The sequence below is a fragment of the Puma concolor genome, chromosome C1 (genome assembly GCF_028749965.1).
Source record: "Puma concolor isolate L17-30 chromosome C1, mPumCon1.1.hap2, whole genome shotgun sequence".
In the NCBI taxonomy this organism is placed as follows: domain Eukaryota; kingdom Metazoa; phylum Chordata; class Mammalia; order Carnivora; family Felidae; genus Puma; species Puma concolor.
The window spans coordinates 55945093-55967239 of record NC_141674.1 but is presented as its reverse complement, the minus strand read 5'-3'; the positions used below and the strand labels follow the sequence as shown (position 1 = coordinate 55967239).

General features: G+C 36.1%; 1 protein-coding gene and 1 long non-coding RNA gene across 5 annotated transcripts in view; one reads left to right on the top strand and one right to left on the bottom strand.

Annotated features, from left to right (window-relative positions):
• LOC147578089 (uncharacterized) overlaps positions 1-1912 on the bottom strand; it is a 42077-nt gene extending 40165 nt beyond the window's left edge. Inside the window, exon 1 of the long non-coding RNA XR_015254776.1 lies at positions 493-1912. This is a non-coding gene — a long non-coding RNA (uncharacterized LOC147578089). The remainder of the gene's footprint in view (positions 1-492) is intronic.
• SERBP1 (SERPINE1 mRNA binding protein 1) lies at positions 2-15541 on the top strand. Of its 4 annotated transcripts, none has more exons than XM_025912195.2 (8): positions 2-421; positions 4073-4223; positions 4867-5007; positions 5138-5209; positions 5837-5911; positions 8643-8820; positions 11777-11950; positions 13323-15541. In XM_025912195.2, exons 1-8 carry the CDS (start codon positions 109-111, stop codon positions 13377-13379), a joined length of 1161 nt encoding a protein of 386 aa, XP_025767980.1. In that variant the 5' UTR covers positions 2-108; the 3' UTR covers positions 13380-15541. The 4 variants fall into 4 exon arrangements, with proteins under 4 accessions (XP_025767980.1, XP_025767978.1, XP_025767977.1 ...); XM_025912193.2 differs by having other exon boundaries at positions 5792-5911; XM_025912192.2 differs by having other exon boundaries at positions 5120-5209; positions 5792-5911.
• The last annotated feature ends 6606 nt before the right edge of the window (positions 15542-22147 follow it).

The window sequence follows — 22147 nt, the reverse complement described above, 5'->3', positions numbered from 1 at the left end:
GCCCCCCTCTCTCGGCCCGGCCATCTTGTGGGAAGAGCTGAAGCAGGCGCTCTTGGCTCGGCGCGGCCCGCTGCAATCCGTGGAGGAACGCGCCGCCGAGCCACCATCATGCCTGGGCACTTACAGGAAGGCTTCGGCTGCGTGGTCACCAACCGATTCGACCAGTTATTTGACGACGAATCCGACCCCTTTGAGGTGTTGAAGGCAGCAGAGAACAAGAAAAAAGAAGCCGGCGGGGGCGGCGTTGGGGGCCCCGGGGCCAAGAGCGCAGCTCAGGCCGCAGCCCAGACCAACTCCAACGCGGCAGGCAAACAGCTGCGTAAAGAGTCCCAGAAAGACCGCAAGAACCCACTGCCCCCCAACGTCGGCGTGGTTGACAAGAAAGAGGAGACGCAGCCGCCCGTGGCGCTTAAGAAAGAAGGTAAAGCTGTGGTAGAAGGTGGGGGAGACCCGGGATGGAGGGAAGGAGCGAGGGGACTTTACGGCTACCACCTGCTTCTGGAGTTCTGAGGGTCCGCGGGAGACTTTGCCGCCGATTTCCTCACGTTTCCTCCACACGACAAAAGCCAGGTCCCGCTAAGGTGCTGGGAGCGTGGTAGCCCCAAGTTCAAACCACCTGCAAGGATCCTGGAGCCATCCCCTTCCCGCTTCAGTTTCTGAGCGGAGGAGCGTGCTCTGGAGATAAGCTGCTCCTCGAGCGTGTTCGCGATCCTGGGAGGCTGTTGCCTTCCCGCCGGATTCCTTGGCGGGCGAGCGCGTGGACCGAGGTTCGGGGAAGCTAGCCACTTGCTGAAGCTTTTGTAGTTACGGGGAAGTGTGGGATCCACAGCTTCTTGCTGCACGGAGCTCTCCCGAGGCTGCTTTGAGGTGCGGTTGGCTTCTCTCCTGCCATCTTGTCCCACGATGGCGCGGAGTACCCCACTGAAAAGCTGGGGGGGTCGGAGTTTGCACCTGAGCTAGTTCTGTGTCCTACGCTATCATACTGTGGAGCAAGCTGCTGTTCCAGGTGCCACATGTACTTTATTGCCCCCCCCCCATCCCCTTAACTGTTAAAAACTATAAACTTGGAGTGAAGGAAGCTTTTGGGAAGAGACATTTTGTTACACTGTAGCAAGCAGAAGCGGGAATTCCGAACGAAGACCTGTTATTGCAGGAAATCGTGAGGCTCGTCCTCTGTCCCGTCACCCCTCCTCTCAGTATTTCATATTGGTGGCCCCGCCTGGGCCTCGTGGTGAAATGAGTGCAGAGGCTGTCACAATGTTAGCCGTGGCAGAGCTCCTTTGAGTCTGTAGCTTTTTCTCCACATGTGCACGAAGCATGGTCAGGATTCATTGGCCGGTCACAGTTGTCTTGGGGTTGATTTTTGCGTTCTCTTATTGCTGGTTTGTCTTCTGTGATGGATGAAAAAGCAAAAACAGTTGAGGATCAGAAAAAAGCGTACTGGATCGGTAGCAGGTAGGTGTAGAACTTAAGCTCTGAATCTTTGGAGTTGCCTTTTTACGTTGAAAGTTGAAATTATTCTTCACTGCCACGTGCTCGTGAAAGTAGTAGTTTCTCATTTTAGTTGAATTGCATTCAACTAATTTTAAAAATCACAACAATTACGATTTATTATGATATTAGGCTTTGCTTTGGGATTTTTTTTTTTTTAATACAGAACTTCTGTGATGCTTGGAATGAAGAACCTGTGTGATGACTAAAACAAAACAATTCTTGTATTAAAATTACAGGGTGGGGAGAAGCACAATTTGGAGTGTTGGAAAGCATGTGTGCACATTGATTAGACCAAGTATCTATTTAATCTAAGTTTTAAAGCAACCTGTAGCACAGTGGAATAATTATTTAATTTCTGTGTTGAGTAACAGAGAGCTGTGTAATTATTTACTATTTTTTGCTCAAGTTCACCCCCTTGATCACTAATCCAAAAAAAGTGTGAAAAAATTGAGTCAAATGTATAAATCAAAGTGTACCAGGTGAATGTGTTCACCCATTTTGAATGTTCAAAGCATGAAGATTGGTTTAAACCCCTCAGTTGTTTTGATCATAAAGCCCACTTTTGAGGTAAGCTCTTAACCTCAAACCTAGTATTTTAGGTTACAAAGTTATGGAATTACTTCATAAATTTATAACCAGGACTGAGTTCACACTCTGTACACTTTCCTTAGGAAAACTTCCATATTAGCTGTCAACATTTTCTTCAGATCAGCAATACATTGCACTCACTTGTTAACCTTAAATTGCATGGAACACAAGCATATAAATATAGGAAAAGTGTTGAATGAAAAAGATTTCAGATCCCTACTACCTGTCAGTTGATGTTGTGGGCATTGGAGAAGGATAGACCTGTAAACTGTCTCCCTGCCTCTTGCAGTGGGAAGAATTGCTACCTAATCATGTGTTCTTTGCCTTTGGATGATAAGTCCTGGCAAATGCTAGAAGTATCTTAGATATGTATTTCGTATTTTATGAGTTTCATAGCTTGTCCATTTGAAGAATTTGAGAGCTGACACAGAACATCGCTAAGAGTGTAGACTAAGGTGTTTTTTAGTTTTTTTTTTTTTTTTTTTTTATTGAAAGCCTGGAATCTACTGCAAATCAAATGAGTTTGCAAGTGCAGATAAGAGGGTAAGAAAAGTTTGAATTTTTAAAAATATCTGTCATTGGGTGAATTTATTTAGTAAATTTTTTAGGTTCTGTAAGCATAATAATGAATATTGGGTGGGGAAGGAAGCCATTGTTCATTTGGGTGTGTTTGGCTTGTTGAATATCATTATTAAAGGACTGGTTCCATAGCTCCACCCCAATACACTATACCTGTGACAACATTTGTTTAAGATGCCTTACGATCTAACATTTGTGGTCTACCCTGAGAGTTTATGTGGATTGGACCTTAAAATTTTATTTAAGAGTTTGATATTTACCATTTGAATTTAGTTACAAGCAACTGAATGATTGGGTGCATTCTGGTGGTGGTCACTTTCTTAGAAAGAATCAGTGAATCAACTTAAGATCCTGTTACAAAACCAATTCCTCAGCTGCTTTTTGACTCGGGCAGAAATTATGGTTTAGGAGTTTAGGCATACCTGAAATTTTACAGTCATGAATTTAATCTACTTGAGGCCACTGATAATGCATATTGGTTGCCTTTGTGGGCCACTGACACAGGAAAAAACTAATGGGGAAATCAGTAAATGTTTTAGCCATCACCTAGTGATGGTTTTTATTTCTTAAATACTGTTTTAAAGGGATCTATGTGTGTGTGGTTTTTAAAGATTCTTCGGAAACAAAGATACTTGTAAGGGCAAACAAAGAAAGCTCTCCGTTTATAATAATGAAATGATTGGACTATTTCCTAGTGGTTGCATAGCAGTATTTTTTTTTTTCTCAGTGTGTGTCCCTGTGAATGGATATGGATGGATACATATGTGAATACATACAAAAATTAATAGAGGAAAATGATACTTTTTTCTGGTTACTTAGCTGTTTGAAACAATGAAGATGTATTCCTCTGTGCCATTTGTTTTCCTATCAGTTTTGTAATTTCATAGAAATTAGTTGTATTTCCTCCAGATTATGTAAAATAAAGTAGGTGGCCTTCACTGTTTTTCTGAGGGTCCTTATCTGGTGAGTGTGTTGATTTGCTTCAGTATTAACTAATGAATGGCTACTGGTGTTAATCTTTGGTGTCTTGAAAGCCACTATGTATCATATGCCTAAAATTTCTAAAAGTGGGAATTTTAAATTAAGGGATTGTGGCATCTTGAAAAGTGAGAGGAATAATGGCTACCCTGATGACTTACAAGTCATTTACAGGAATGCTTGGGGAGGGAGTGGGATATGATTTGGCAAACTAAATAGAAGTTTGAAACAAATTTATTGTCTTTAAATAGGAATTTCTCTGAAGTACTTTTATACTTTATAGAGATGCCCACTTGCCATTTTCAGCAGCAAGTGCTGGATAGTGGATTGAAAGAATAGCAACTTTTTTTTTCTTTTTTTGTCTTTTCGGTAGTCTGCCTAATTTTTTGTGTTGCAAAAACACTGTGCTTATGGAGGTTATTTATCATTTTAGGAATAAGACGTGTTGGAAGAAGACCTGATCAACAGCTGCAGGGTGAAGGGAAAATAATTGATAGGAGACCAGAAAGGCGACCACCTCGTGAACGGCGATTTGAAAAGCCACTTGAAGAAAAGGGTGAAGGAGGAGAATTTTCAGTTGATAGGCAAGATTTTTTAATTTCTTCATATTTGTCAGTTTATAGAGTCATATATTAACACAAAGCTATAAATTGGGCATAATTTGCCAGGTGGCATTGTGGCTGGTTACATTGATCAGTTTTTTAGAGAAATGTCTGAGTGTATGCATTGTTTTACTATGAACATTTTAGTGACAGTTTTTAGTGTTCAGTTTTGGACTTCTTGTAATGAAATACTTCTATCGAATCAGTGGATAATTCCTTTCCTTACTGTCCCCAGATGTTGTTAGCAGGAAAGTCCTGTTGGGTAATTGTTTATAGGAAAACAGATGACTTGTGCACATTAGATGCATTTATTTTTATTTTGAAGTGTATTGGTGAGGTGTAGTGGTTTTACTGGATTATAATGCGAAATGAATAACCATGAAAAAGTACAGGCACTGGCAGTAAAGTTTTAGAGAAAGCAAAAATTTCTCGTCTGTGGGGAGCTTCCTAGTTCTGATTTCTGTGTTTGGAAGTAGATTGTTTTGAATTTTCTGAAACGTGTTTAACCACTGCATTATTAGCCAGTAAATATGTTTTTGCATTTGAGTCTTTGGATGAATTTTCCTTATTTTTTTTTTCCTGGAAACCTTGGAGGAGGTATATAATATTTTTTTGTTTGTTGTAGACCGATTATTGATCGGCCTATCCGAGGCCGTGGTGGTCTTGGAAGAGGTCGAGGAGGCCGTGGACGTGGAATGGGCCGAGGAGATGGATTTGATTCTCGTGGCAAACGTGAATTTGATAGGCATAGTGGAAGTGATAGATCGTAAGTCTTATATAGGTTTTTATTATATTTTTACATGTGAATTTGCTTCCTTAATTAGACAAAATTTGAATTTCTAGAATTAAAGAGTACTATGTTAACTCAGTTTTGTTAGTTCTTTTTCACATTACAGTGGCCTGAAGCACGAAGACAAACGTGGAGGTAGCGGCTCTCACAACTGGGGAACTGTCAAAGATGAATTAACGTTGGTATTCTGAATTTTTAAAATAATGCTTAAATAAGATTCTATACTTTATTAGAGTTTTATCTATACCTATTAAGTTTTACTTGTCCTAGGACAAGAACAGATGCTCTCATCTGAGAGCTACTTCCTTATACTATCTCGTTGGATGTATTTGAATACAATATGTCAAATGACCAATTTTTCTATATTTTAATATATGTGATGTTCATTTTTCTTTTCATATGGCAGTGTAGCTTTTCAAACCCTACGTTTAAGTTATTTGGGTATGCTGATTTCCTGTATGTTTTTAATAGTTCCTTTTCTAGCTGTTGACCTGTGTGGTCATTAGAAAAGTTTGATAGGCTGTTGAAACTTTGTTTTTGAGCAAGCTACTCTGTCCTGCTACTTTTTGAATAAAGTACTTGAACTATAACTTGGAATTAGTATGCAGTTTTAAGTTATTTTCTGTTAGGTCTACCGGGAAGTTTATTTAGTAAGAAAAGATTGTTAGGGAATGTGAAGACTTTAAAACATTTTTGTATAAAGAATTCTTCAGCTACATGTAAATGGACCTAGATGCTTTTCTTTTTCTTTTTTCCTTAGAGAGTCCCCAAAATACATTCAGAAACCAATATCTTATAATTGCAGTGACTTGGATCAATCAAATGTGACTGAGGAAACACCTGAAGGTGAAGAACATCCAGTTGCAGACACTGAAAATAAGTAAGTGGTTTTATGTGTACTGGTAATGCCCCAGCATTGCAATCAGTTTGGGTTTTTACCAAGAAAAGAGCATGCAGGTTTAATGCTACTATTGGTGGTTTTTAACCGGAGACTTTTGTGGTGCCCCAATCCCTCAAATAGTATCTATTTAGAGGACTGCTTTACACATTTTTATATTGGACTATAATGGCTTGAAAAATAGAAATGGATATTTCTATTTGAAATTACCATTGTTGTCTTTTAAAAGATAAGGAAAATGCATATTTTACAGTATGAACAGTAATACTTGTTCACCTTAAGAACAAAAATTAACTGTTTAACCTGAGAATGGAGAATAGGAGAAAGGTGCCCTGCATTTTATTTAGCTATACTTTATGTGGTAGACAAGTTGTAATGAATAATCCTAGTGATGATAGCTGTCCAGAGACATTGAATAGGTGGAAGCTAAAACTGGGGGTTTCTAAAAATTAGACCAAATGGTTGACATAAGAGAATTGTAGTATTTAGAATGCATAGGTGGTAGTACTTTGGAGTCTATATAAATTTTATTCCAAAATAGTTTAAAACTAGAAAATGTGACCATTTTAAAATTGGTTTCTCTGTCTCTGAAGGCTTCCCCCCCTCCCCCCCACCATAGAATTTGGAACATAGCATTATTGTCTTGTTTTTAAATGTATGAGGAGAGCAAGAGCCAGAATATGTTACTAATTTACTGGCTTTCTTAATCCTTTTCATTTTCTGAGTTTTTTAGATATAAGACTTGGTTTTGAAGTTTTCATTCAAGGGTGGAAGAATTGTAAAAGTTCAAGTTATGCTGGTGGAAATAATTTACTGCCTTCCTCTAGTTTCCATCAACCCAAGCAGAAGTTACATGCCAGTCATTTATTATATATAGTAATATGGATTAAAGTCTGGAATTGCCAGTTTTTTAGGGTTTGTGTAATTGCTAGTTATTTAGGGTTTTTGTTTATGTAGAGAGGGCTAGCCCACGAGTGGGGGAGGGGCAGAGGGTGAGGGAGAGCGAGAATCCCAAGCAGGCTCCACAGTCGGCAGAGCCTGACATGCGACCGTGAGATCATGACCTGAGCCAAAATCAAGAGTTGGATGCTTAACCCACTGAGCCACCCAGGCACCCCGGGTTTGTGTAATCTTAATCAGAGTATATTTAAATCAGTCAGAGAGGGGATGCTTTTCTTCTTTTTCTCCAAAAGTTGCGCCTACAGTGAACCATTATTGGTAATAGTATCATATTCCATGGGTTTGTTTGAAGAAAGAATAATAATTTACTATTAGAGTAGATAAACATACATGGTATTAAGTGATCTGTTACACTTGGGGTAATATAAATTTCACTTATATGAAACTACGAAATCATAATTTTGAGTGGTAAAACTGTTTATCGGAAGAAATTAATGTATTGATAGTGTATTGCAAGCAAATCTTTCGCTCAGGACCCAGGAATACAATTGAGGGTATTTGGGCTAAAGAAGATCAAGATTATGACATTAGAGCAGGGGAGAATCTGAATATAGTATTCCATCTTCTATGTGGAAGTATAAATTTAGGAAGCATAGCTTTGATTAAGAGTCACAGGCTGACTTTGATTAACTCCCTTATATTTAGTTCCCAGAGCCTTTATTTTATTTCATTTGATCGTTTCAACAACCCTTGAAGATAGAGGTCATGATCTCATGACGTGGTAAAGGTATGCTGAGTTCTATTCTTGGCTGTGTCATGACTTGGGAGTAACTAGGATCTTTTTTTGATCCTTCGTTTTCTCATTTGCAAAGTGACAGAGTTGGATTTGATATTGCTAGCCAAGGTATCATTTATTAAGTGTAAACTTGGTACAGGAAGTTTTAAGATAGGATATGTTGAACAGTGAAAAGTAGCATGGAAGGGAGATAGATATTTGAGCTCTCAGGCTAACTGAGTCACCTGCTATCTTTGGAAGGAAGCAAGGCTCCCAAAATAGCAAACAACTTGTTTGGTGACAATTACAAGTTGAGATTAGACTGAAATAATGGATTCCTAGGCCCATGCTTTGTTTTTGAAAAAAAGGGAAAGGATAGTATATAATAGTTCTAACTAATTTAGTATTAAGTTTTGAAATTGGTGTGTTTTGTGGAAGGTTCCAGTATTGGTGAAGCTGCAGTTTCCTGTCCATGTCAGGTTGATTTGAAAGTTTGGAGTATACAGGATTTTGGATTTATAGGTGTCCTTGGCTTTTAAAATTGTTTTGCTATGAGCGTTAGTTGATAAAAGAAAGGATAGAGGAATAGTTCTTCCATATTCTAGAATATGAGTCCTGGTTGTTCAGTCATCCTAGATGATTGTCTTTATTTTTGTTATAAGTTCTATATTGTGGGAAATTAGGAAAATTAAAAAGTGTTTTAGGAGAAGCTAAGCCTAATATTTTAATCACATAAGGGTATGTGTGGTTTTAAAGAAGTATGTTTTTAAGAAATGTGTATTTTAGGTAAAGATAATTCAAAATTGTATATTCCTCAGTTTATCCATGCTTTCACTAATTCAACAAGTACTGAATTCTAGCCTCCACCAAGTTACATGTTAACCTTTGGGTTACAAAGAGGACTGGGGTCTTCTTGTCCTTGAGTAGTCTCTTAAAGAATACCAACTAGTCAAGATTAGCTGCTTCCTTATAATTGTAAATTAGGATTTTATCAGCTTTAAAAGAACTACCAGCTATAAAACAAATATGTTTTCACAGGGAGAATGAAGTTGAAGAAGTAAAGGAAGAGGGTCCAAAAGAAATGACTTTGGATGAGTGGAAAGCTATTCAAAATAAGGACCGGGCAAAAGTAGAATTTAATATCCGAAAACCAAATGAAGGTGCTGATGGGCAGTGGAAGAAGGGATTTGTTCTTCATAAGTCAAAGAGTGAAGAGGTAAAATTAAGTTTTGTGGTGTTTGGAAATGTTCAGATGTGTATTGAATTGTATTTATACTTTTTAAAAATATGACATGGGTAATCTGTTTTTAGAAAACCTTTACCTAGGATCATTTGGGGTAAACTTTCAAAAAGGAAATAAATTGCATTACTATATGTGTCAAGAAAAGTAGTCCTTTAATCAGTCCACAATGTATCTAATGTGGTTTTGTTTTTTTCCTAAAAAGCTGTTGTGTATCATAAAATTAGTGTCTTAGAAATAAGGTAGGTCTTTTCAGAGTTGTGCTAATATTTAAAAAGTCTTGCCTAACTGGGAATCAGTTGAAAGATTTGCATATTCATGTGGTTTAATCTAAAATAAATTAGTGGCTTCATTAGTATTAAATTTTTCATATTCTGCCTGTGCCATTTATAATGATCAAGACTCTTCAAAAAATGTTTTCCTTTACTGAGGATTGATGTCTTACAGGAACCAGCAAATTGGTTTACTAACAAAAATATTTGAGAAAGGCATGTTGGTGGTTTTTGATTTGGTAACAGTCATAGGGGCGGGTTCTTAGAGGAATGGCCCATTGCCCGTGATTTAGGGCTTGTACAAGTGTGAGATTTTGATTATAAAGTGAAGTTGAAATGTTTTTGTTACTAAGGCAACCTGCAATAAAAAGATTCGGTAAGATATTGCATCTTAATTTTCTAAACAAATAGCTGTGAAACAAACTTGGAAACATTTTGAAATAAAGGTTGAAGAGACTTAAATATTCTGGGTTTAGAGATGAGTTTTTAAGCATTGACTCCATAAAAATGGGGACTTTGTCTTAAGTGCCAAGTCCTGTAGGAAAAAAAAAAAAAACTTTTTGCTTCATTTGAATGCCTTTGTTTATTTTTTTTGTAATTTTTGCAGATAAAGTTGTGTATTAGGGTTAAGCAAATAGGATTCCTGATTAAAAAAATCATGAAAGTTCATCTTGGAGAGGTTGTTAATTTGCAGTAATTATTAAACTGCTTAGGTTAAAATGGGAAAGATTTACTTAGGCAACTTGACAAAATGATTTGTAACTTTTTTGGGGTCCCGATAGAACTTTTCTCTAGAACAAGACACACATACACAAAATACTGATCTATTTTACATGATTCATGAATACCCTGAAGTCTCTTCATGCATTTTATAGACCTTGGGTTAGGTATGGTAGTTTTAAGTACTATTTTACATTGAACTTTTCAAAAATAATTCTACAAACTGATGTATATGATTAGAAATTTTTGAAAATTAAGTTGTGAAATTTGTTATGAATAACTTTAAAACCAGGACATGTTTGTTATCAAACCACTTTTATGTGTTTGGATCCTTTTTGTTCATGTTGCTTTTGTGATGTGGGTACCTGTTTAGATCTGGCCTTATTGACATATATGGTCTTGCAGTTTATGTATGGGTCTTCAAGATTGTTGCAGTATGTTTTAAGTGCTCTTTCTCTTTTACATATCCTAATCCTCACAACAAACTAGTAGTTAGGAAAAACAAGAAACTTTAGAAATGGAAAACTGAATTAGGTTGTTAATTGACAGCTGAAGTCAGAGCTCTTAGTTCCTGATTATCCTTCATGGTTCTAGAAAAAAAACTGCAGATTTGTTCTAGCTGCTTTAAAGGGATGTGCCCTGAACATCCAGACTTTGTCTTTATTAGTGTAGTACAACCTTTGAGGTGCTTCAGTAGTATATCAATTACGCTTTTTTGCTTCTGTGCTCTAGAAACTTATAAAACACTTCTAATTAATGAATTGATACTGTTGCTTTGCAGTAGCAAATGTTTAAAAATTAAGCAATTCGTATATATAATTGACTTTAATTTGCCAGTTTTGTGGATTTACATTTAAACATTAACTTAAATGGATATTCTAAAAAGAACCTTCTACTGCCTTTTAGATTAGGTTGGCCTAGCACTGAGGAATGACAATTTGGATATTAGACAATTAGAGGGGTGAAAACATAGATATAACTACAAAATTTACTTGTACTTTAAAGGGTAGTTATTAACAGTTGTAGTGTTACAACATTTAGAAAGAACAAAATGTTCATTGTTCCTTCAGAAAAGGATTGTACCTGTATTTAGGAAAACTAAAACATACTTTTCAAGTAGTATAAGAAAAGTTTCCAACTAGAAGATTAAAACCCATTCATCCCGGGGTGCCTGTGTGGCTCAGTCAGTTAAGCATCCAACTTCGGCTCTGGTCATGATCCCAAGGCTTGTGAGTTCAAGCCCCGCATCCGGCTCTGTGCTGACAGCTCTGAGCCTGGAACCTGCTTCGGATTCTGTGTCTCCCTCTCTATCTCCCCCTCCCCTGCTTGCGCGCACTCTCTCTCTCGCTTTCTCTCAAAAGTAAACATTAAAAAAATTAAAACACATTCATCCCAAACATAGAAGAAATTAAGAATTAAACAGTGTAAAATTCTCTGGCTTTTGTTTTGTTTTGCAGAGTGGGTGGTATACCTTATACATAAATACAGAGGAGGATCTGGATTCCACAAACATGTTGACTTTAAGGTTACCTGGCTATATTTAAGGCTTGGATTTATTTGTGCTTAGCTTTCAAGGTTCCCTGATGTAGAGTTGTGTTTCATTTGAATCTGTAGTTCTCCAGTTTAAGGGGAAGAACATATAGTTGTACATGAACAGAAAAGCATTCTGAGAAGTTTATACGTGACTTCTTTTTCCAAGTCATACTTGGAAGAGTACAGAGCCAGAGTTCTCTTCATAACTTAAAAAGGGATTCAGTTAATCACCAGTAGAAACCTTACATCTATCCAGAAGTCTTCATCTGAAGGACACATATCATTTTTGATATATTCACACAAAGTGCAGATTGGATTTTGGTCTTTTTAAAAGAAAGTTAATTATTTAGAAATTAGTGGTGTTGCTTTCCTATTAATCATCCCATGGCCCACTCTTAAATTTTTAGGCTCATGCTGAAGATTCGGTTATGGACCATCATTTCCGGAAGCCAGCAAATGATATAACGTCTCAGCTGGAGATCAATTTTGGAGACCTTGGCCGCCCAGGACGTGGTGGCAGGGGAGGGCGAGGTGGCCGTGGGCGTGGTGGACGTCCAAACCGTGGCAGCAGAACTGACAAGGTAATTTTAAGACTTCTTTAAGTAATTTGAAGACCTCTCTTTGGTAAAGCAGTGCCCTATGTCCATTTTGGGGATATGAATAGAAGAAGAAAAAAGAAGTAGACATACCTTCAAGAAACTACATTTTAGGCTATATTTTTGTTTAAAGTATTTAAAGTGATTGAATTGTGCTGCTAGTAAAATTATCACTTTGTTCAGTACTTATTAGGTGCTGGTCATGGTGCTGTGCTAGGCATTTTAGGTACTTAATTCTTGTTAGCACACTGACATCCCTGTTTTACAGAAGGAGAAATTTAGATACAGGGAACCAAGTTAACTCTTGGCCTTTGCTAAGGTCTACTTGAAATGCCAGCCTCTTCCTTTGCCTTGACTCTTTGCTGCTTTTTTTAGGTCTCAGCTAAATGTTAACATTAATAACGTTTGTGTCCATAATTGTGTGACACAAGATGATATTGTCACTTTTTTTTACTATAGTGTGAAAGCTGGAATTCATTCATGTCCTAGTTTTATAATCTAATGCCTTGCACAGTGTGTGTGACATGAAACAAGTTCTTAAGAAATATTTTGATAGAAGCCCTACTAATTGATGAATTTGAACTCTGATTTGTTTGATGCCAAAGTATCATGACTAGATATTATTAAACTAAAGTATTAGAGGTAATACTTGGGTTAAGTTAGTTCTTTGTCTCTAATGGTGTGGCTAGGAAACAACAATGATGCCTTCCTGAATTCTCAACACCTGATGTGCAAATTGGGGACCCATTTACTTGATTTAGTCTGTCAGTGTTTGATTATAGTGGTAGATTAGTATAACAGATTTTATGCTTGTCCATAATGGGTGATAATTTCTTGTTTCTTCCTCTGACATCAGGTTTTTTTAAAAAGATCACTGTTGTGTATATGGGCTCTTTCAACACATTTCTGTTGTTATTTGTACTTTATAAATAGCAGTTGGGTCCCTTTCTAACACTGATGAATGTGCTGCTTAAATCATTTTATGTAACAAGTTTCTTAGCCTGCTTTCAAATTGATGCCATTCATATTGAGCAAGGGAGGAAAAAATTACTAAACAACAAAGTAAGAATTCCACACACATATTCCATGTGAGTCTACTTGTGTGATTTATTAGAAAACTAAACCCATGATATTATTAAGCAAGTGCTATAGGTTTTGATAAAAACTTAGGAAAAGGCTCATTGTAAATATTTATAGTTTTATTCTGATCCATAACTTTGACTTTTAAGTAAAGCTTTTGCCACATTTTACTTAGTATTTTATTTAACCTCATGATTTTTTAGAGTTGCGTGTCTGAATGTAGACACTGGCAATCCAAGATTCTAGAATTGTTCATTTTGGTTTCTTTCTTTTTCAGTCAAGTGCTTCTGCTCCTGATGTAGATGACCCTGAGGCATTCCCAGCTCTGGCTTAACTGGATGCCATAAGACAACCCTGGTTCCTTTGTGGACCCTCCCATCTGAGGTTTTGCATGCTTAAGGATCCCAAACGACTTAAGAATTTAAAAAAAAAAAAAAAAAAAAGACTGTCATTCATACCATTCACACCTAAAGACTGAATTTTATCTGTTTTGAAAATGAACTTCTCTCGCTACACAGAAGTAACAATATGGTAGTCAGTTTTGTATTTAGAAATGTATTGGTAGCAGGGATGTTTTCATAATTTTCAGAGATTATGCATTCTTCATGAATACTTTTGTATTGCTGCTTGCAAATATGCATTTCCAAACTTGAAATATAGGTGTGAACAGTGTGTACCAGTTTAAAGCTTTCACTTCATTTGTGTTTTTTAATTAAGGATTTAGATGTTCTCTCAATTACAAACTGGTTTTAAATATTGGACATAATATCAGTTTTAATACCTGCTTTGCATTTTCACACATGGTCAACTGGGTCATGTAAACTTTGATTTGTCAAATTTTATGCTGTGTGGAATACTAATACTACTTTATGTATTTTAACTTAGTTTTAATATTTTCATTTCTGGGGAAAATCTTTTTTCACTTCTCATGATAGCTGTTATATATGCTAAATCTTTATATACAGAACTATCAGTACTTGAACAAATTCAAAGCACATTGGTTTATTAACCCTTGCTCCTGCATGGTTCATTAGGTTCAAATTTATAATTGACAATTTCACCTATATTTACTTTTAAAATGTGTGACTGTCCCCCATTTTAAAAACCAAACTAGACACCTTGTTGGTGAAGGTTTAAGCTACTTGTTGGTACACATCCTATCAAGTGAAGTAGTTTTATGGGTGTTGGGTTTTTTCCTCTCCAAAGGGTGGGTGGAACAAGTTGATTTGGCTACTGCGTACTATTTAAACTGTTCTGTAAAATAAGTGTCTGGCCACTCAGTATGATTTGTGTGTGGAAGGTCCCAAATCAAAATTGTTCTTCCATAATCAGCAGCCTTTTAACCCTTGCTTTTTTCTTAAGAAACCAAAGGGCACTGGTTTGTATGGTAAGATGGGGGGGCGGGGGTATGTTAATTTTTGGAATTTGGAGAGCAGACAGCTTTACTTTATAAGGTTGGAACAGCAGCACCGTCCTTGAAATATAAACCAAAAATCTTACTGTTTCTGAATTTCCTATATTGCTATTAATTTTGGTCTTAAGTTGATAGATGACTGTTCCACAGAAAGTGACAAGTAAGTATCTTTTACCTCTTCCTCAGAAAATTAGGTTAATGGGTTCCTTGAATGGGAGCATCACCACATACATGGAGAGAATTCTCAACAAACAGATCAGATATTCTAGGATTTTTTTTTTTTTTTTTTTTTGGTCACACAGGTAAACAGGAAAGGAACTTAATGTACAGTTTTAAAGATCTTTTGTCACTCAGTATTTTCTACCTGTGTATGGTAATGTCCAATTTTAAAAATACTGAAGATCTTAAATCAGAATGTCTGCTATTTAGCTGATTAATTCTCCCATATACTTCTAAAAGAGAAATTGTACAGTACAAGAGTTATTCATTTGGATTAGATTTATAACCTAGTTACCTGTTAGTTTGACATCTTAGGAAGGAGGTAATTGGTTTTTAATGATGCATAAACTTTTGTGCTGGTGTTTTGGATCTTATGATGCTGAGCGTGTTCTGCACTGGTGCTAATGTCTAATATAATTTTATATTTACAAACGTACCTGCTACCCAGAGGCAAGTATTAATTTAGTCCATATGGACTATTGACCCCTCTTGAGATTGCAACATACACCCTCCTAAATCATTGTGGTTAGACTTCCAAGTTCCTTAAACTTGTTTCTGGACGTGTAATGTTTGTAAACCTTGATTTTTAGCAACCTATAGAAAGCATCTCCTATTAAAAACACTTCACAAGTTCTACTTAGTGTCAGCCATTGCTGGCATTCTGTCACTGTAGAATACAGCAATATCTGGTATGTTGCAAGCTTTCAAGATAGCCTGAACTTTAAAAAGTTGGTCCATTAGTTGTATCTGATGGATGTAAATTTGCCTCCTAGTTCACTTTGTGTCAAGAGCTAAAACTGTGAACCTAACTTTCTCTTATTGGTGGGTAATAACTGAAAATAAAGATTTTATTTTCATGCTCACTTCTTAAAAGTCATGAAAACAAATAGGAGCCCATTTATCATTATGTGTTTTCTGACCTGTGTGTGCACCCCCAAAATAATCATTCCCCCTGCTTATATTTAGATTTTGTTTATGTGGGGTTTTTGTTAAACCAGGCTGTTGGATCACATTTGGAAGGGATACCTATTTCAATTAGAAAGCTGAATTCTTAACTTGTAAAATGAATTTCAAGGATTAACAGGACAATTGGCATTTCTTTTAGCAAATCACATTTTGAGTGTGAAAGTTAATCATACTGAATACCACTTTTTTTTTTTAAACAAATGATACAATACTAAAAATCCCTTAATACAGGTCTCTAAATAATAGTGGTCCCTGACTGAATGTTGTAGTAAACTTTTATCTTGGTGCTTTTACATGGGAATAATGCCAGAGTTGATATTTATTACTAAGACATTTTCAGCTTGCATTCACATAATTGGGATTTAGTTTATTTTTTAGTTTAATAGTCTTTTGAGACCTGTGTGGAATTAGGAAAGATTTTAAAATGTAGTAGGTACTACACATTCAGTTACTTAGTTTTATTTTAAACATGGAAGCAGGACACATCTCTAGGGTTGTAAATATATTTGGGGCTTATTTCTTGGTATAGGTTTGAAGGGAGACTATGAAGTACTCATTCTAATTATGTTATTTTTCCAATTGCTAGAGATCATTGCACTGAAATAGGAAAATTTTATTGTGCCATTAGGAAGTTTCATACAAAATCTAAATATTGTGTATTGGATATTTAAAACACATCTTTAAGAGCACTAGCATTACGTGGAAGGAACCAAAAATATTAAAAGGTTAAAACAAGTGTGAAGCTCCTGGAACCTGAATGATTGTGATTTTAAGGTAAGATTATATCAGATATATTAATGGATAGCTGTCCCAACTTTGAAGGAACTGGTATAGCAAATTCTAGGGCTTTCCAATACACGTAAATTCTACTTTCTAAAGAAAGTAAATTAATACTTAAAAAGTAGATTATAACCCATATTTTTCTAATTCTGAAATTAACCTGTGTTTAGCGAGTCTAAACATAAGTCCCATTTCCAAATTAGCCGGAGAAGGCCCAAAATGTGATTACTAGTATGCTTTACAGAGTAATAACAACTTGTAAAATGATCTCTTACCAAAGTTTCAGACCTAGAAATTAGTGAAATAATTCATTAACATGATTTACAAAACTGTCAAAGTTTATCATTAAGATGTTTAAAAGTGGCAGGTTTTAGAAATCTGGGTTCAGTTCCTTTTTGCTCAGCCTAGGTTTACGTTGGACATGTCCTCAACTTAAATCCTATGTGATTTTTAAGTTAGGTAAATATGAAGGTCGTAGGAGGAGTGATTGAAGTAAGCCTGTTTCAGGCTGAGAGGAATTCACTAGATCAAAGAATATAGAGAAAAATTGTAACTAAAGGATGAGAAGTTTAATTTCATAAAATGGTTATGATATAAAGATACATTATTACTATCAAGATTTTGGCTTCAGGGAGATAGTTAACATTGGAAATGAGTGTTTAAGTTCTGTATCTAAGCTAGGAGTCCACAGACTTCAGCCTGTGGCCTGCTTTTGTACAGTTGAGCAAAGAATGACTTCTACATTTTTTAAGGGTTAAAAACTAATCCTATATGAAGATGTAGCCCACAAAGCTTGAAACATATGTCCCTTCATGAAAAATCTTTGCTGACCCCTGATCTAAGCTATCACTCCCAGGTCAACATGTGAGAGTTCTAGGTACAAATTAAATCCTACCCCACTGGAAGTTGTGAAGTTAGAAGTATTTTAAAGCAAGTTACCTCTTAACTTCTACAATCAGAATAAGGGCAAGGTATCTGGTAGCCTGTTTAAGTAAAGATGGGTCTTGTTGTTCAAAAAAGATTATGTAGCTTGTAACTCAAATATATTCTCCTGAAAGTTGTTTAGGAAAGTAAATTCGCTGTAAGATTATGCTTAATGCCATGATTATAGTTTAATGTTTCATGTTTCGGCAGTTTTTGTCAATGCTAAGCTCTTTCTGATGTGTAGTGATTTTTCAGTGAGCTGAGAGTTGTGAACATTTTATATAGGTGAGGAAACAAAAGTCTTTTAATTAACTTCATAGGTTGAGCTGGGGTATCAATTACTGGATTCTTGAGGACTGCATTTCTCAGAGCTTAGAATATTCATTTGGGCAGAATTTCGGTTTTGTGCCATTGATTACCTTATAAATAACTAGGAGTCAATTGTTTACTTCTGAATGGAAGGAAAGAAAAGATGAAAAATGACTCATGCAAGTTAGGAAATAATTTACCTAATTATGTTTTTGTTTGATATGTTAATTATGTAGGTACTTAAAGTGTTTTAAATCAGTAACTTTGTCCCTTTTGCTCTCTGGCTGGGTGTGGGCAGTTAAACAGCTGTATTCAGTGTTACTGGTATGGAAATGTGGAGAGCAAAGGGCTAGTTAATATTCAGGATTTTGATATTTGGTGAACTGAGTAGGGAAAATGGATGGTACTGATTACACTATATTACCCTCAGTTAACAGTTGTAGCTGATCATTTCTCTTAAAGATTTTAGGACTTAAAGAGCTCTCTTAGTTTGAAGAAATGGCACTGGTTTCCATCTACCTAGCATGAAGAGTTGTATGAAGTGGTCCAGCTGAATGTGGTTCTTGTTTGCCTGGTTTGGTTACATTGGACTAAAATTTTTTATTAGCTGTTGAATAATGTCAGAAACTTTGTTTTGGGAACTTAATGAATTCCTTGTCTCACACCTAGGGTGTAGTAATCCATAACAAAATGTTGCTTTGTTTGGCAGCCACACTCTCAAAGTGCTCAGACTGCCAGAGGTAGTTGTGGAAATTGATGACTAAACACATTAAAGAAGATGCTGATTGTCACTACCACCTCATCAACTCCCAGTTTCATGGCTGAAAATGTATAAGCTTTCATAATTGGTGAATTGAACTAAACACAGTTACCGTTCTGTTTATAGATAGATAGATGGTTTGTCTTTTCCCTGGAAATTCTGAATTTCCAGTGAAGCTTCCACACTTTTTTTTTTTTTCCAGTAGAGGAAGAACTTTTCCAAAAACTACAGATAATTTTGTTTCAACTTGATTCATGTACATAGTTACCAAGGTTTCATTTAAGTGTTAAAGTCTAAAGAGCTTCTGAAGGATGCATGAGAGGACTGGATTGGATAAAGCTACTTTTAAGATGTAAGTTTTACTGGTCACCGGGAAGGAAGTCAGCATCCATAGCAGGTATATTTTGTTAATGTATCCCTTGAAGATTGAGTGGCATTTAGTCACTGTGTTAACAAAATCTGGTAAATCGATGTTTTTAATAATTAGACTGACGCCCCCAAACCCCAACACACTTCTTGAGTCTTGGTAGAGCTCTGGAAGTCATGTTGACAGAAGAAGAAAAGGGCTTTGGATGCTGAATAATGCTAAGTGAAATCATCTGAGAAGATTTCCTCTTCAGGAGAAAACGAACAAAATTTATTAAGAGAAAATTGCCGATATATTGTTGATTAAAGAATTGAAATTTAACAAGCATCCTCCAGTTACAGGAGGGTATGGATGTTCCTCTTATTTTCAGGATCATCAGTCTTGCTCCTTAGAGTTATTAGATTTTTAAAATAGCTACAGATTTTTTGAGGAAAAATTTGAATTGATTTAAGATTGCATCTATAGCTGGAGAAATGGCTTACTGACTTAATTATCCTTGCAAGTTATTTTAGTCTATTGCAAGCAGGTCAAAGTGGGTGTTTTCTAAAAATTGTCTTTGCAGCTGCTCTGAAAATCTACCCTGCCATAGACCAGGAGGGGTAAACTAAAGGGAATGTATAGGAATGCAGAGGAATCTAGTCAAAGTTGTAATACAAGTATGAGGAGAAGAAACTTAGGAAAAGTATTTTCTACAGAGGGACAAATGATCTTTTACTCTCTATGTGGTGGAATAAAGTAAGATTTCTGTTTCTAAATGAAATCTTATGACCCTCTATTTTCACCTTGAGAGAGGTTTTTTGGTTGGGGAGAGGTAGGGATGTGTGTCTCCAGGCTCCTTGGTTTTAGATGGCACAAGAAATGTGCCCTCAGCTTAACATAGGCATATCGTCCACTAATGTTGGAAGATGTATATAATTGCCATTTTAGCAGCTGAATTGAGATTTTCTTTCATAAAGAACAAATGTCTTATGTTACTGGTTTTCACCTGGTTTATAAGGAATATTTTCAGTTTTTTGAACTAGTAAAAGTATCCTGCTGTGGGGTGTTAGGGCCTTTTCAGTGACAATTCAGGGCTTTGAGAACAGTTTCTTCTCTGAGAAACTCCCTAATAGTTACTGTAGTATTCCCTTGGGGTCCTAGTAACCTCTAGGTAGGTAGTAAGATATCTAAAATTGACAAGATACATAACATTCTTTTACCTACATAAGGCCAGGATCTCGTAAGGAAGAATTCTTTAAACTTGTGGAAATTTAAAAAGGCATGAATTGACTTAAAGGTAAACTATGACAGCACATAAATATGTTTGTGTGTCTCAGAGATATGATTGAAATCTCAGCAGAACCAACTTAAGAATGGTTTTGCTGCTGAAATAAATGACCCCTCGCAAAATGAGTCAGTTACTACAGAATGGAGGAAGGACATTAATGTTTCAACAATTCACGTAAGCAAAAATATTAAGTCAAATGCAGCCCTAAGAGAGCCTTTTACTTGGAAAAAATCAATAGGTAAGTTAAGTAGAGTAATTGCTATTTTAATTAAAGACAATGTTGCTCTGGTTATTTTTCTATTGAAAAGGCATAATGTTTTTATATGTAGCTTTAAATACTCCATTTACCAATTTCCTTTAAATAATGGAGTTGACTGGGAGTGTTAGTCACTTCCTTTCTGTGGCCTGCCTGTGTCTTATAGGACTTAGATTAGCTGGAGAGATAAATTAGCAAGTTCAGGAGTGCCAGATATTTTCTGGTCATTTAAGATTTACCAAGGTTTTATGTAGATTTCTCAAGAAAAATAACGATGTAGAACTTTAAAAGTATGGAAATGCCAGTTTTTTGTTACCTAGTAAAAATAGCATCAAAGATTTTTATGGAATTATAGTATAGTCAACTATAGTCAAAACCCCAGTTGACATAAATTTGTAGAGCAGTCTTTTGCATAGGAAAGAATTATAAAGGTTATTCTCTGAAACAAGACTCTCCAATATCAGGTACTAGTTATATGACTTAGAAGTTACTTAATTTGTATGTTTCCCCACCTGATAGTGGGTATTATACCTTAACCAGTCAGGGTGAGCACTGCATTAATTACACCCTTCAAAACTGCATGTACGAAGGACTGTTTGATGATACTGGTCATTATTCCTATTAGAATGGGGATTTGGGAAAAATTGGCTTATGATAAAAACTTTGTATTTCCAAGATCCACTGCTTTAAGTTATTACCCTAAAATTTCTAACCCCACCCTTACCAAGCATGTCATCTACTTTGCCTTTTTTACTTTTCTGCTGTGCCCTCTGACAGGAGTACTAATGGTCAGTGAAAGTGCCAAACACGGTGGAGGATGAAAGCAGCATGGGCTTAAAGTGCTCAATAGGGTCTGTCTCTAGATCCACTGTTTCAAGTCTTCGGAAGGAAATTGGTAATAACTTCATATTTTATTGACTTTATCCTATTACAAGAGTAATGAGTTTTTGGTGAAAAGAATGTAATTTAAAAACCTATGGTTAGAGATAGCCACTGCAGCATCTTGGTGTATATTCTTCCAGGGTTTGTTTGTTTGTTTTGCATTGATTTATAAAAGTGAGATGATTCAATTCAGCCTTTTGAAACTGACCATTTCCATGTCCAATATTATACTTGTAAAATGCATGTATAGTATGCTTTTCATCAGTTCAAAGATCCATTCCAATTTCAGGCATGTTAAAATGGTGGGGGCAGGGGGAACATCCATCATGGAAATTGATGGCATATTAGAGTTTAGCACTTTTTCCTACTCAGAGCATAAAGTAATGGTGTGTCCTAAAACTAGTGGAATCTTAGATTCCATAAAACTGTTATATAGATTATGGTTTAACCAGGTACCTATTGAAGGGCATTTAGGCCCCCCTCTCCATTTTAATGTATGGTGTGATCAGTCCTTTATCCTATTTGATGTTTATACTGTTCTTTAGTCTGCATTGCTAGGTGTGGAGTTGGTTTACTCAAATTTTATTGAATATTATTGTCCAACTGCTTCCAGAAAGCCAACTAACATTCCTGGTTGTGCGCACCAGTTTATTCTAATTTGATACGTGAAAAATGGCATTATCTTTCATTCCTTTGATTATAGGTGATTGTTTTATGCTTACCAGGCAGTTACATGTGTTGTGAGTTGGCTCTACTCAGTCCATTTTACTTTAAAGTGTTGGCTTTTTTCATATTGATCTGTAAGAGCACCTAATTTAGTTAGTTATTTGGGGGCATATATAACTATTTTTATCTAACTTGGTGTGGTGTTTTGCAAAGTTTTAGTTTATTGGAGCTTTAGTATAGGCTGCGATGTAAAGATCTGACTTCTTTCCACTGACAGGCAATTGATTGAATT

Excerpts from the sequence above, each read along its gene's own strand:
- SERBP1 (XM_025912192.2), top strand. The coding sequence starts at position 109 with ATGCCTGGGCACTTACAGGAAGGCTTCGGCTGCGTGGTCACCAACCGA. Across the intron at positions 4,224-4,866 it reads GGAGAATTTTCAGTTGATAG|ACCGATTATTGATCGGCCTA; the intron begins GCAAGATTTTTT and ends TGTTTGTTGTAG. Across the intron at positions 5,912-8,642 it reads GTTGCAGACACTGAAAATAA|GGAGAATGAAGTTGAAGAAG; the intron begins GTAAGTGGTTTT and ends ATGTTTTCACAG.